We start from the raw sequence: 13,524 nt of genomic DNA on the forward strand, positions 1-13,524 counted from the left end.
TTTGTTTAACAGCTGCCTTGTGGATGAAGTATGAAGTGGGGAAAATATGGCATATAAAAGAAAATCACTGAAGATACACTTTCGATATTTAAGGATGGAGCCAGAGGGGTAACCTGGTGCAGGGAGGGGTGGAAATTGACCTTTACTTGGATAAACCTTAGATATCAAACTACAAGTGAACGCAGCACATAATATACTTAAAGAAAATGTATTTCTCTTGTCAGGGTGGGAAGTGTCATTTCAGCTTAAAAATGAAAATAAATATGTGGTTAAGTAAAATGTTAAGTTTGATTTGAGTGTATAACGTAATGATATTGAATATTATTATACACAAATAGATCTATAAAATCTGACATTACTAGAGTTGTTAAAATCCCGAAGCTAATGTGAAAAAATGGTTGTTGTAATTAACCAGGTCACAATGACTGTTTACTTTTATTTATTTATCCTTACTTTTTACATGAGATGACTACTTTAGTTGTAATAAACAGTTAATAATTTCTTAAAATCAGTTTATTTCATTTAAAGGTTCATACTTCATTTATATATATGCCACCATTTTCCCAATCTGTGCCATGCCCAGAACACTTCCAACTTAATAATATACTGGACACACATCATGATGGGAAACCTCACACTGTTTCCACCATAGACATAATATACGTAATTTTGTCTATGGTTTCCACCACGCTGCAATACAAAATAGCACAGGAAATCATTTATCATAACTCAGCACTGTAGAGTCGGTCTTCAATATTAACCGCATTGTACATATTGTAGGCTATCTAGTCTAATTTATTTTCCATTTTTTGTTCAGTTCTTCTTATTACTTTTCTTATTCGTATTACTTTTTATGTATTTCACTATATTTAACCTTTTAAAGAACATTGTAATACAGCGACTTCTTCTGGGGTTAATAAAGTTTTGTGATTCTGATAAAGACTAAGAGTTAAAATGCGAGCTACTAGCTAGCTCCATCGGTTAGCCTCATGACTGAGTTAACGTGGCTTCCGCGGTGAGCGCTGTTTGCATCCTCTAACAGGAAAAGTCACATGATCCCACCAGATCCTGCCTTTTTCCGACATAAAGCTGCAGATAGTCAAAAGCAGGGGTAAATCTTTAGTAGTTAAGTATCTTTTTGTGTTTTCTCAGGACAGAACTACAAGTTTAGCTTAAAACGGTAGGTTAAAGTTGTCAGTTATCTGACGGCGTGTTTAGCAGTCGTATAAAGTGATTAAATGGTGACAGTGCTGTACTGTTGCTGAGTGATGTAGTTATCTCGATGAGTCTAAAGTCTGATTTAGGCGTGCTTTGTCCAGAATTGCTTCTTAGTGATTCATACATGAAAACCGTCCGTCTTTGTGCTCGTTTCCTCCAGGACAATGAAGCTAATCATCCTGAACGACTACGACCACGCAAGCGAGTGGGCTGCAAAGTACATTAGAAACAAGATTTTACTGTTTAAACCTGGCCCCAACAAATACTTCACTCTGGGGCTTCCGACAGGTAAGACAAAAACTGCATCTCTGTGCAGTTGTATCCTGTACTATCAAACAGACAAATTGTGGCAATAAAGAAAATTAGCATGACCTAAATTTCTTATGTTAACACCAATTGGTGATCAAAGCATGCATGAGTGAAAACAAGGTAGTTTGTGAATCCAGCCATTTTGTTTTCTGTTGCAAATGAAAGAGTTCTTGGCCAGTCTTGATTACAGTGACAGCGTGATTAACAGCTTGGTAACATCCAAATTAAGGCCATTTTCCACTGGACATATAACCCTGCAAAGACCCACTAACATCTGGCTCAAGCCTCTAGTGAAAAAGGGTACTACTATTCTATCCTAGGTTTGACAACTCTGAAGAAGTCACAGGTATTTATTTGCTCTAAGTGATCAACAGGGAATAACACATTGTGAGCACAACCCCAAAAATAAATCTTAAAAGCTTGTGTTAAAGCGTATCAAAGCTTGTAGTAAAGCTTACTCACAAAAATCCATTTTTATTATAATTAGTTATCCATCACAGCCTGTTGGATAGACCCAGAACTCTGCAGGTTTTAAAGCAATTATGGTAATGTGAGTATCATAGCACTGATGGTAGCCATGTTACTTCAGGCAATGGGAAAAGAATCAGTTTGTTTTTGTGAATTAAAAATAAAATCTGCAAATGTAAACATTAATTTTGTTAAACATGGAGTTCTTGTAGAGTAACTAATATATGACTATAGTCTTTGTTAGTGTATGTCCACTCTTTTAGGTTTAGCTCAAATGTGACCAAAAACACTTTCAAATTCACAAACAACAGCTTTGAGCTTATTATTAAAATTTTATTTGACTCACAGTAAAACATTTGTGAGTGTGAAGTCTACATTTTTGCTCTTGAATCTGTTTATTGAATGCAGACCTAGTTTAGAGGTAAATCCACGTCAGTCCACACAACACATAAATATTGCAGAGTAAAATTATCATCTAATGAAATGTTGAGGATCAAATAACGTCTCAAAGCATTCACAGTATATATTTTTTTGTCTCCTCAGGAAGTACACCCTTAGGTTGTTACAAGAAGCTAATTGAGTACTACAAAAATGGAGAAATCTCGTTCCAGTATGTGAAAACATTCAACATGGACGAATATGTAGGTATGTTCCTCTATTAAAACTACACATGTAGGAATTCCTAAAAGGTTTGCTCTTGTGTAAGAAGATGTTTTAAACTCATTTTCAGGACTTCCCAGAGATCACCCTGAGAGCTACCACTCCTTTATGTGGAATAACTTATTCAAGCACATAGACATAAAAGCAGAGAACACCCACATCCTGGATGGTAATGCGGCTGACCTGCAAGCAGAGTGTGAAGCCTTTGAGGAGAAGATATCAGCTGCTGGGGGGATTGAGCTCTTTGTTGGAGGTCAGGAGGGCACTGTGATAAGAGTAAAAATACTGTAATCAGTGAAGCACAGGTTTTTGAATAATTGAAGATAGATTAAAACTAACCTTTGTGTGATATTTCAGGTATTGGACCTGATGGCCACATTGCCTTTAATGAGCCAGGTTCAAGCTTGGCTTCCAGAACCAGAGTAAAGACCCTGGCAAAGGACACTATCATGGCTAACGCCAGATTCTTCGATGGAGATCTCTCAAAGGTGCCCACCATGGCCCTGACTGTGGGAGTGGGCACTGTCATGGATGCAAAAGAGGTTAGGATCCTGCATGAATCTCAGTCTTGTGTCATGTTTTATATTTTTTTTTGTATGTGTATGTTTTCTTTTTTTTATTGGCTTCTTTGTGGTTCTCCAAATGATTCAATTGCTCATTTGTGAGGAGAGATCAATTTCTGTCAACATTTTGCTGAGTTGCAAAGCAGTGTATTGATCTGTAACTGCTTTGGTGGAGTTCAGTCACATAGTCACATTTCCATTTTCTTTGCAGGTCATGATCCTGATCACCGGAGCACACAAGGCATTTGCTCTATACAAAGCTATCGAGGAGGGTGTGAATCACATGTGGACAGTATCTGCATTCCAGCAACACCCACAGACTGTTTTTGTTTGTGATGAAGATGCCACCCTGGAGTTGCGGGTCAAGACTGTGAAATACTTTAAAGGTAGGACAAAATCACAGAGCATACTTAACTTACCATTTATAAGATGTGTGCATTTCATTCATCACAAATTATTATCTAGTTTGTATGGAAAAAAAATATTGATCACAGAAAACTTTGTTAATGCTGCTCTGTCTGCAGGGATGATGCATGTGCACAACAAGCTGGTGGAACAGCCTCTCTCAGAGCCCAAGCAGAACTGATGAGATCTCTTTAAGTCTTGTTGGATCCTGAGGAATTTATCTACAATATACACTCCAATGATTCATTTATCTTCTGGTGGAGATATTGACTGCTAATCCTTAAAGAGATAATTAGGTGCTGGCATAGTGCAAATTATCAGGTTACTGTTCTTACAGATTTTCTTCTGTTTTGTTCTTTGTAATAAAGTAATTTTGATTTTTATGTGCTTCTTTCGATTTGTATTTCAAACCATATGACGACAACATATGTTGCCTTTAGGTGCTCCTTGGAAACTTCAGAGATTAGCTTTTAATGAAGGAAGTAGCTAATTTTCAAGTGTACAAGCAAAGACTTAAGTTACTAGTTTTTCACAAGAGTAGCAAGTCTATGATATTTCAAATAAATATCTAATTTATTATTCTCTTATGATATAAAAAACATGTTGCTGGACTTACTCCTCAATCGGCCCACACATTATTAGTTATCAGTAATGGTTAATGTAGTGGGGGTAAATTTATTCATTTACATAAAAGGGGTGATCATGTTATATTTAATTATTTTTGAATCAACGTTGTTTTTGTTGCATTTTCAGCATACTGATAGGTCCAAATTAACAGTAGTATGCCACTTTGCTTACGCTTTCCCTTACGAATAATATCACAGCCGAAGTTACCGATGACCACTGAATGCAGCACCCGAGAGGCTGCCATACTAAAGTCAAGAGATATGAAGAAGGAGATGGCCGACTAGGAGGCAGCGTTACCTCTGTGAACTTCGGTGGCAAAATTTCATTTATTGAAGACATTTTCTCTGCTGAAGTCGGAAGAGGACGTTTTAAACATCTATTTCCTCTTCCACAATGGCCGAACAAAATAGTAACGTCAGATATCAAGAGGTAGGTAACAGGTTGCTAGCTCGCGATAAAATACAGCCTAGCGAGCTAACAGTAGTCAACATTAGCCTGTCACTGAAGAACAACGAGCTCATCCGACATTTATTTTCGGGCCCATTACGGCCCAGCGAGGCGATATTCGTTGTAATTGTGTATATATAAAAAAACAAAAAACTCGCACTCAGACTGTTGATCGATGTAAGAATAGATTCGTTACATGTAAACTTGAAGCGGATGTGAGTTGTTTTTAAACCGAAGCTAGTTGGTTGCTCGTAACATCTGCTGGCCCTAACGTGAGAGCAGTCCTGATTGTCAGTCAACTAAACTCCAGAAACACATCAGCATCAAAACACTAATGGAAAAATACGGTCTACTCATTCACAATTAGTAAGGCGGCGGCAGACATTGTATTTGATTTTAATGTAGTATATATAGCGATGTGAACATAACAATTACATTTAGGAAGTACGACCCACTTTGGTATAACTATCGATTTTTGTACGAGTGACTTAGTTTACCACATATGTGCTTTAGTTATATGAACACAAAAACACTTGAGTGTTGTAACTTATCTAAAATAAGGTTGGTCTACCATGATTTCATGATACTATTTTGAAATCATTCCACGCTAAAGCTATTCATCTAAAAATGCCATGATCGTTTTCACAAAGCTTTGCTGTTACAGATACATATACACAGCCTTGTGTTGTAATAGAAGTCAGTAATTTAAAAATATGATCTTTACTCAGGCAAGATGCTACCCATCAGATGCCTGTTTTTGGCTGACCTCATCATTTGTGTTGTAGATATATTTCCATGCGATCATCATATCATTTCCTTGTTTGTGATCAGTTCTTCCAGTTTTGCTCATTTTGCTGTCATAACTAGCAACAAACTCTGTTTTGCCTGCAAAAAACAAGTCTGTGTAAATTGTTTTATATTAGTTTGATTTTTCTTTTAAACTAGCCATGAAGGATAAAAGCATATGTTGTTTTTGTATATATATACAAAAACAACATATGCTGTAATATATATATATTTTTTTAACTATCAAACACCTGGCAGAATTGTAAGATGAAGTGTTTTGAGTTCATTTGAATAACTTGACATTGCAGGTTATTTGGGGAGTATTATTTCACTGGAGCACTGGATAAGTGCAGCACTTTTAGAAAGCTATCCTTTCTAATTTGTTGCATTCTTTTGTAATAGCCAAAAACAACAAGAAGTCTTCTCACAGTTACTATCACAAGGTCATCAATATTACAACAGCAGACAAATAACTGTCTGAGTAAACATTATCAAGTCATGGATTAGCCGAGTTGTGGCAGCACACTATTGCTTTCTTTTTCAAACTCTACACCTTTGGTTTTCAATCATTTTCAAAGTGATTGAGTTTTCCAGGAGAACATAATTTAAGTTTAACCCACATTGTGTTTTCATTCGTGAATATTTCTTCAGCTGGTGAATGAGGAAGAGCCTGCTGAGCCTTCCCCAGAGAGTCCTGCCCAAGATGCACCACCACCCTACAGCAGCATTTCGCCAGGAAATGCAGGTTAGGAAGGTCACTACTTTCTCTTACGCTGTCATATAACTTAATTCTAAAATATCTAAGTCCATAGGCAGCAGTGTCACCACATGCTGATTCAGCATGTAAATATATGGGACTTTATTGTATTAAAAATCAGTAAGTATATAGAAATAAAAACCAAAAGTAATGGTTTTGAACAGCACCTCCTTTCACAGTGTCATTATTTTAGCAAAATATGCAAATCACATCTGATGTCTTTGTGTTACATTTGATATGGAACGAAGACTCAACCTGTAAAGAGGATTTTTATGTTGAGTTCAGCCTATGTTGCCTAAGACTTTTAACCTTTAACTGTGCTTCCGCTTTTATGAGTACATCTTGAGGTTTGGGTCTAAAATGGTATCCTTAAAAATCTTTAAAAAAAAAAAAAAAACAACACAAATCATCAGAGGAATTTTCTAAAATAATAGTAAAATATTTCTCACTGATGTCTCATAACAGAACTATGAGTAAGATTTTTGTTCATAGTTTTTGAAATTCTTTTGGTTATAAATCATTCAAGCTGCAGCCTGAGCTGAGTAGCCTGGGTGCAAGTCGAGTCTCATGTTGCTAATCGCACTTCTTAACAGGGCATAGGTTAACATGTTGAATCAGACAGTGTGGCTTAGAGCTCTTCTTGGATGAGTTTATTGATCTGACTCAGTGCTGTAAGTGTTTGAACAACACAAAGGGAGGATTCCTGGAGGACTGCCAAATAACCCAGATAAAGGTCTTTTGCTTTTATGCAAAGAGCATATTCAGTAATGGACAGTTATTGCACTAATGTCTGTCTTCCTGTCGTAAACCATGTCACCCTGATCTGGTTTTCAAATTCTCAGCTGTTGCTTTCTGTTTTTTAAAGGAAGTGAAAGAAGATTTTTGTATGTCAGCAGTCAAACCTGCTATGCAGCTGGTTAATCAGTCAACCCCTGTTGGTTTTCGGTTCTGCTGCTGACATTTTCTAGAAACAGTCTTTTAATTTACCTCTTGAATCTAAACATTCCCTCTGTTTTGTAGGGAATGGATAAACAGTAATTTGGTTTACAGTAAGCCTGAAAATGTGATAAATGTATTTTTAAACACAAGCATTTAAAAAAATGGTTAAAAAACTTGGATTTTATTCATAGGAAAACACATGTAGTCCATCATCTAGAAAAAAAACACATTAAAGTTATACAGTAAGACCTGATCTGTTGCCCAGTGCTACACATCATTCCTTTCTGTATCCTTTTCTATTTCCATTTAACTTTTTTTTTTCTCATCAAAACTCTACGTAAATAAAGTCAATGACTTTTTTTTATGGAATCTCAGTTGTGACCAATGTTCTTCTTATTACAACTAAAGGAGTTAATTTAATTTGCTTATCTCATCCATAGCTTTCTTTGAGTACAAGGAAGATGGAGGAAGATTCCCTAATCCTCCATCATACAGTGTTGCCACCACTTTACCTTCCTACGATGAAGCTGAGAGAAGCAAAACAGAGGCTGCCATCCCCCTGGTCACTGGAAGAATCTCGGTACTTCTCTCGTTCTCAGACATTTGGTTTTCTCTGTTGTCCATCTAATATTAAAAGGTAACAGATATAAACTGAAACTATTTTATTTCTTTCTGTTGTTGCAGGAGGAAGATTTTGTGGCCAGAGATGACTTTGATGATGCTGACCAGCTGCGAATAGGAAATGACGGCATCTTCATGCTCACTTTCTTCAGTAAGACAGGCGCATTCACACCAGCTTTTTTTGATTCGAATCCTAGTCTTTTTGCTTGGAAAGGCCCCTTCGTTTGGGGAAGTGTGAACGCGCAAACAAACTCTGATTGGGATCAAAGAAGCTGACTCACGAAGCAGACTGCAATACACAAAGTGGACTACAAAGCAAAGCGCGTTCTGGGTTTAGAGCACGGCATTGTGGTTGAACACAACCAAACCATATACACATGTGGGACGATCCACAGCTTTGGACGAGAGAAATAGCTCGCGGCCAGCCGTAGAAGAACATGGTAAAAGTTCTGATAGAAATATGATCAACCCAAGACCACTAGGATCTGATGCATGTTTTGCCGTGGTAGAAACAGAAGTTGTCCTGCATTAACCAATAGATGAGCGAGTTTTCTTCCTTGTGTCTTGTCTTCTCCTTTAGTATTTCTTGGTGCAGCGTTGCTTCAGATGAGGAGTGGAATATGTTATTTAAATAGTCCAATTGTAGTAGTGAAACATGAACTCACACAACTGAACCGAGTCCCCATCGTACCAAGTCTAGTGGACTGTCTTGGTGTGAATGCACCAATAGTCCAACATTTCCGTACTTAGTGTTATAAACACTAAACTGGTTTGGGTACTTGCATAATTCTGAGATCTATATGAGAAGCTAAAAACATGTTAGGGATTTTTTTTTCCAGCAGGGGAAAAATTAGGATCAGAAATTTTCTGGCAGGTGTGAACTAAAGTTTTGATTGGATGGGTCTGATGTGCTTGTCAGGTATAATGGTAGAGATCATCAGTTTTTGATTCTAGCTAGATACAGCACAGCAGACATCTATTTTCTTTAAAGGGAGTGCATTTTCAGCGTGTAATTCAGTCAGCATTGTCGAACCTTAACAATTTTTTTAGCCAATTCCACTTGTAGGATCTGCGTCTGAACTGGCCATAAAAGAGCTTACGCTGATTAACTGTTGAATGTAACAGATTAGTGCAAAAGAAAAGAGGCAGCCGTGACTACTGAAAGCAAGCAACTACATGTCACACAATCTTTTCTCAATTTTGTCTATATTTCTCTAACACAAGTAACACTTTCACAAATACTGAGGACCATCTTGTCTAAAGAGACTGAAAACCATCTGATAATTGCGACTCAGAGAACGGCTGTTTGACATTACAACCATTGCATAAATTTCTTTTTAGTTGTTTTTGTTTGCTTTTTAATGACCTTTATTTGTGTCACCAGTGGCATTTCTCTTCAACTGGATTGGCTTCTTTTTGTCGTTCTGTTTGACCACATCGGCTGCTGGTCGCTATGGAGCCATCTCTGGCTTCGGCCTGTCCCTTATCAAATGGGTTCTTATTGTCAGGGTAAGATCTATTTACTTAATACGTTGCACAAACCAGTTAAGCAGCTGTGTAAATGCAATATCATGTAACAGGAAGAATAAAGCTCTGAAATCGAGCTCAGATAATTTCACAGTATCATGAGTTACAGTTTACTTAGTTCTAATCTGTGGGCAGCTTCTTACAGGCATTATCTTTATTTTTGCAGTTTTCTACCTATTTCCCTGTTTCCTTTGATGGGCAGTACTGGTTGTGGTGGGTGTTCCTGGCTCTGGGTAAGTAACAGACCTTATTTTATATGAAGCATAGCACTGTAATGTTAGCTAAAATCATTGAGCGGCAGTGGCTCAGGTGTTAGAGTAGGTTATCCAATGACTGTAAGGTTGGCTGTTCAAATTCCGCTCTCTCAGTCAATCTGTCTTTGTGTCCTTCACCCTCCTTGCCTCCAGTGTGGCTACACATGTGGCTTACCATCACCAAGTATGAATGAGGGGTGAATGAGTAATGGATATAATGTAAAGTCCTTTGAGTGACTTGGGAAAAAAAAAGTGCAATATATATCTAATCTTTTTATTATTAACTGCTGAAAGGCTGATGTTTAATAAACAGACTGTTTTTTTTAAATAAAATTCACTGGTGCAACAAAAAAAAGTAAATAATAAAAAGCAGCTTGTTTTGTTTAAAAATTATGTTAAGTCCAGAAATAATATTGATCTTATTTGTCACTCCAGGTTTCATGCTGTTTATCAGAGGCTTTGTGAACTACTCCAGAGTGCGTAAATTAGTTGATCCAACCTACGCCACTCTTCCCAGAACAAGGGTGCTTTTTATCTATTAGGGGTAAGTTGCATTAATTTGGTTATAACAGTCATGTCATTTTTAGATTATTCAGTGATCAGGACAGTGATGGAACTAAACTGTTTAAGAAGTTAGCAGAAGAAAATGTTTTATCTTGCTTATCCCAATGTTTAACAAGTAAATCAGTCTGCGTAAAAGACCTTTTTCACAGCAGAAATGAGTCAAGTTTCAATTTACTACCAAAGCAAATCTGAACGAGCTTTTTAAAAACTGTAAAAAAATAAATAAATGTGAATCAGACACATTGTCATGATTGGTTTGACATCAGTGCCTAGTACCACTGTAGCCCTGGATTTGGTGGTAAAGCCTGTTTTGCTTGAGACTATAAATAAAAGTTGTTGCCCCACCTGCAAGCCAAGCCTGAGGAGAAGCAACAAAAACTGTTCTGGACACCCTTGACACTATATAATTTCAATGTTCTTGAATAAGAAGTTCTTTCACACATCAGTCATAAGTTTATTGTTTGCCAGTTCAGACCCGAAACAACTAGTGAGTCACATTACTTTATTCTTTTGCAAGTCAGATACAATTTGCAAAGTTATTTGCTTTTTCCATAATGGGCATCTTGTCTTCATAAAGTTCATAGCAGACAAAAAAGCAGGTCAAACATGATTGCACATTTGTGGAAACTTTGTTTTTTTTTTTCGTTCTCATATACCCTTTCAATTAAATTAAATTCATTCTTATAAATATGAATCAGATTAGAATTGGAAAACCTGGCCATTTTTCACAGGATGAAAAGCACAGGTGTAATGGATGACACTAACAACGGTTGAGTTATTTTTAACACCTTAGTAAAACTTTATAATGAACTCTTAAGCTGGAGTTACACATGCGTAGTATCTGTGTCAGGTCGGGTTTGCGTAGCCGACGGTCATCTCTCTGGTCCATTGTAAGTTGTTTTTAAAAATGGTGGTTTCCACAGTTGTTCAGTGAGAAGATCTAAAAATTTAGAAACGTGTCATCGCAGACTGATTACTTCCGCATCGCCATGTTCATGTAAGCCAGATTGTACGGGAGAGGGATGTGTCGAGCCTCTGCAGACCGTTGCAGAGCCTATGGTGGTGATGGCGTAACCGACCTGACGCAGATGCCGCTCGAGTATATACATACGGTAGCAGGACCTTTCCTAAATTAATTGCATCCATCACCAATGCACTCATACATTTTCTGAAATGACTTGTAAAAATTTCTGGAGTGAAAAAAGTCTGTCCTCAGTGTTAAGAATCTCTGATATTAGACTTGTGATTTTGCAGCTTGTTGGCTGGATTTAAACTTTAAATGTGCAGCACAGAAATCAGGGCATGCCACTCAAATCACTTCATTTGCATTTGGATGGCATCACATTTAGAATTCAAATGCAACAGCAGACATTAAATTACTTTTATCTAATAAATTAACTTGAATGAGCAAATCCAGTGTAATCACAGAACAAGTAAAAATGCATGTTAAGTGGATTGACATGTTAATTCAAATCTTATTTGTGTATCTCTCTATGAAACAAACTCAGGATGTGAAAGTGTGTGAAACGAAGTTTTCAAGAGACTTCACCAGAAATCAGCAGAAGAGCTCCAGATGAAGACTGAAAACAGTAAAAAATTCAGGAATTATGTCACGTTTTCTTTTGTTTTGAGCTTTTATTAATGGAATATGGTTAACAGTAATAGTCCCTTAATGTACTCATTAGTGGCGAATGTTAAGTGCTATTTACATCTGTCTGTAATGTTTGAGTAATGCCTTATATCATTTGATGGTAGCATATGAGCATGCTTCTGCCCATGAGGTTAATCACTAGGAGAGTCTGATGTTGGCAACACTCGAAGCTAACAGGTATTAATTAGTGCAGCTCTGTAGATTTGCCATAGCATGCCACACACTTTGTAATCCGCACTAATGTCACTTAATGGTTATATTAGGCTGTTTTTAGATACCAGGAACATGGAATTTCCACATAAATATTTCACTCACCTGTTGGCTTTAAGAAGTGCTGCCTTCTGTGTAGCCACAAGGGGGCAGCGTTGCTTGCAGTGAACCATTAGGAGCTGTTCATTAGAGCATTGAGTAAATAGATCATTGCCATTCAAACAGATGTCAGTGGAATACAGACATACTGAATTACCAGTGTATGTCAGCGGTTACAATTTTCTTAAATGATTTGTAGAGTCTGAAGAATGTTAAAATTATTACTGAAGTTACAGAAATCATTTTTACAAGATCTAGCCTGCTTTTTTTTCCATCTTGACCTGCAACCAGTAATAATAAGACCCTAAATGTCTACAGACAAACCTCAGAGCTGACGACAAACAGATGCAGCAATTTTAGACATGCTCATTTTAAAGAGCGTATGAACTAATTTTCTGGTCCTTGTCCTTAAAGCTCCTTACAGTATCCAACTGATGGTCAGTGGGAATGCTCTGTGCAGCTAATATACTTACTGTCTGTACTTCAGATGTTACTGATTTCATGCAGACAGCTGCATGAAATTATTTGTGCTTAAAAATAACCCCAATTTCACCACCAGGTGGGGTTTTGCCCTAAGATTTAATTAAAATTTGGGGGATTATATTTCTTTTGTTGGTTGTAAGACCTTTCCACATGCAGTAAATTTGGCAAACCCATAGGTATTGGTTATATCAAAGAATGTTGTTTGCAGGTGAACTTTTAGAAGCATGACCGATTAAAACCATTTCATGATGTCATGCTTATTAAAAAAGAAGGTTGTGTAGGATGTAGCACACTGAACTGTTTGAATCACCAGTTAACTTCATATTTCTGCCATGGCTTTGATTACAGACCAATTATGCTTGTTTCTATGTGATGTAGAGCTGCAACTTTGGGGTTTTGTTGTTATGAAACTGTACAGATAATGTTTATTGTTAAATAAATGTCACCTTCAATGCTTCTTCTGTTTTATTTTTTTATTGTTGGTTGTAGTACCACCATTCATGATTGTTTGCTGGGATGATATGCAGCATCACACTAATTTCTAAAGTCTTGGAGTAAGATTTATTAAAGGAGTAATTACGACTAAAAAACTGAAGTCTGTTGCTGAGGATTACAACAGAAAAATATTGATATGTAGGTCAAGCTGTTTTCTTGGCACATTATCTTAGCAGCTCCTAGTGGCAGCAAAGTTAAACTCCACCTACAAACCTGTTAAAGCTCTTAACAACTTTGTGCCTCAGTCACATTTTTAGGATGTTTATTTGGGATTTATCTGCAGTCATTGCGTCTCATTGATTATCTAACAGACATTACAGGGTAGTTAGACTTCACCAGGCCAGCAATACTGTCAGATTAAACGTTTGTGTGTGTGTTTTTTATACCTTTTCTTTTTAGGTCACAATCCTGCAACCAAACCTGGATCCATAACTAAAATAA

At 37.0% G+C, this 13,524-nt stretch overlaps 2 protein-coding genes across 3 annotated transcripts; both read left to right on the top strand.

Annotated features, from left to right (window-relative positions):
* Positions 1 to 984: 984 nt before the first annotated feature.
* gnpda1 (glucosamine-6-phosphate deaminase 1) lies at positions 985 to 4,006 on the top strand. Of its 2 annotated transcripts, none has more exons than XM_041990228.1 (7): positions 985 to 1,111; positions 1,379 to 1,506; positions 2,539 to 2,640; positions 2,726 to 2,908; positions 3,013 to 3,197; positions 3,430 to 3,604; positions 3,743 to 4,006. In XM_041990228.1, the coding sequence occupies exons 1-7, from the start codon at positions 1,053 to 1,055 to the stop codon at positions 3,802 to 3,804; spliced, it is 894 nt and encodes a 297-aa protein (XP_041846162.1). In that variant the 5' UTR covers positions 985 to 1,052; the 3' UTR covers positions 3,805 to 4,006. The 2 variants fall into 2 exon arrangements, with proteins under 2 accessions (XP_041846162.1, XP_041846163.1); XM_041990229.1 differs by having other exon boundaries at positions 1,024 to 1,180.
* A 485-nt stretch (positions 4,007 to 4,491) lies between these two features.
* Positions 4,492 to 13,045, top strand: LOC121643044 (NEDD4 family-interacting protein 1-like). The gene is made up of 8 exons (XM_041990230.1): positions 4,492 to 4,679; positions 6,135 to 6,228; positions 7,620 to 7,759; positions 7,864 to 7,951; positions 9,185 to 9,309; positions 9,494 to 9,560; positions 10,017 to 10,125; positions 11,654 to 13,045. Exons 1-7 carry the CDS (start codon positions 4,644 to 4,646, stop codon positions 10,121 to 10,123), a joined length of 657 nt encoding a protein of 218 aa, XP_041846164.1. The 5' UTR covers positions 4,492 to 4,643; the 3' UTR covers positions 10,124 to 10,125; positions 11,654 to 13,045.
* The last annotated feature ends 479 nt before the right edge of the window (positions 13,046 to 13,524 follow it).

The sequence above is a fragment of the Melanotaenia boesemani genome, chromosome 7 (genome assembly GCF_017639745.1).
Source record: "Melanotaenia boesemani isolate fMelBoe1 chromosome 7, fMelBoe1.pri, whole genome shotgun sequence".
Classification (NCBI taxonomy): domain Eukaryota; kingdom Metazoa; phylum Chordata; class Actinopteri; order Atheriniformes; family Melanotaeniidae; genus Melanotaenia; species Melanotaenia boesemani.

Coding starts and splice junctions, on each gene's coding strand:
- LOC121643044 (XM_041990230.1), top strand. CDS start 4,644: ATGGCCGAACAAAATAGTAACGTCAGATATCAAGAG. Junction 9,310..9,493: donor AATGGGTTCTTATTGTCAGG/GTAAGATCTATT, acceptor TTATTTTTGCAG/TTTTCTACCTATTTCCCTGT. Junction 9,561..10,016: donor GTGGGTGTTCCTGGCTCTGG/GTAAGTAACAGA, acceptor TTGTCACTCCAG/GTTTCATGCTGTTTATCAGA.
- gnpda1 (XM_041990228.1), top strand. CDS start 1,053: ATGATCCCACCAGATCCTGCCTTTTTCCGACATAAAGCTGCAGATAGT. Junction 1,112..1,378: donor GCAGATAGTCAAAAGCAGGG/GTAAATCTTTAG, acceptor CGTTTCCTCCAG/GACAATGAAGCTAATCATCC. Junction 2,909..3,012: donor GATTGAGCTCTTTGTTGGAG/GTCAGGAGGGCA, acceptor GTGATATTTCAG/GTATTGGACCTGATGGCCAC.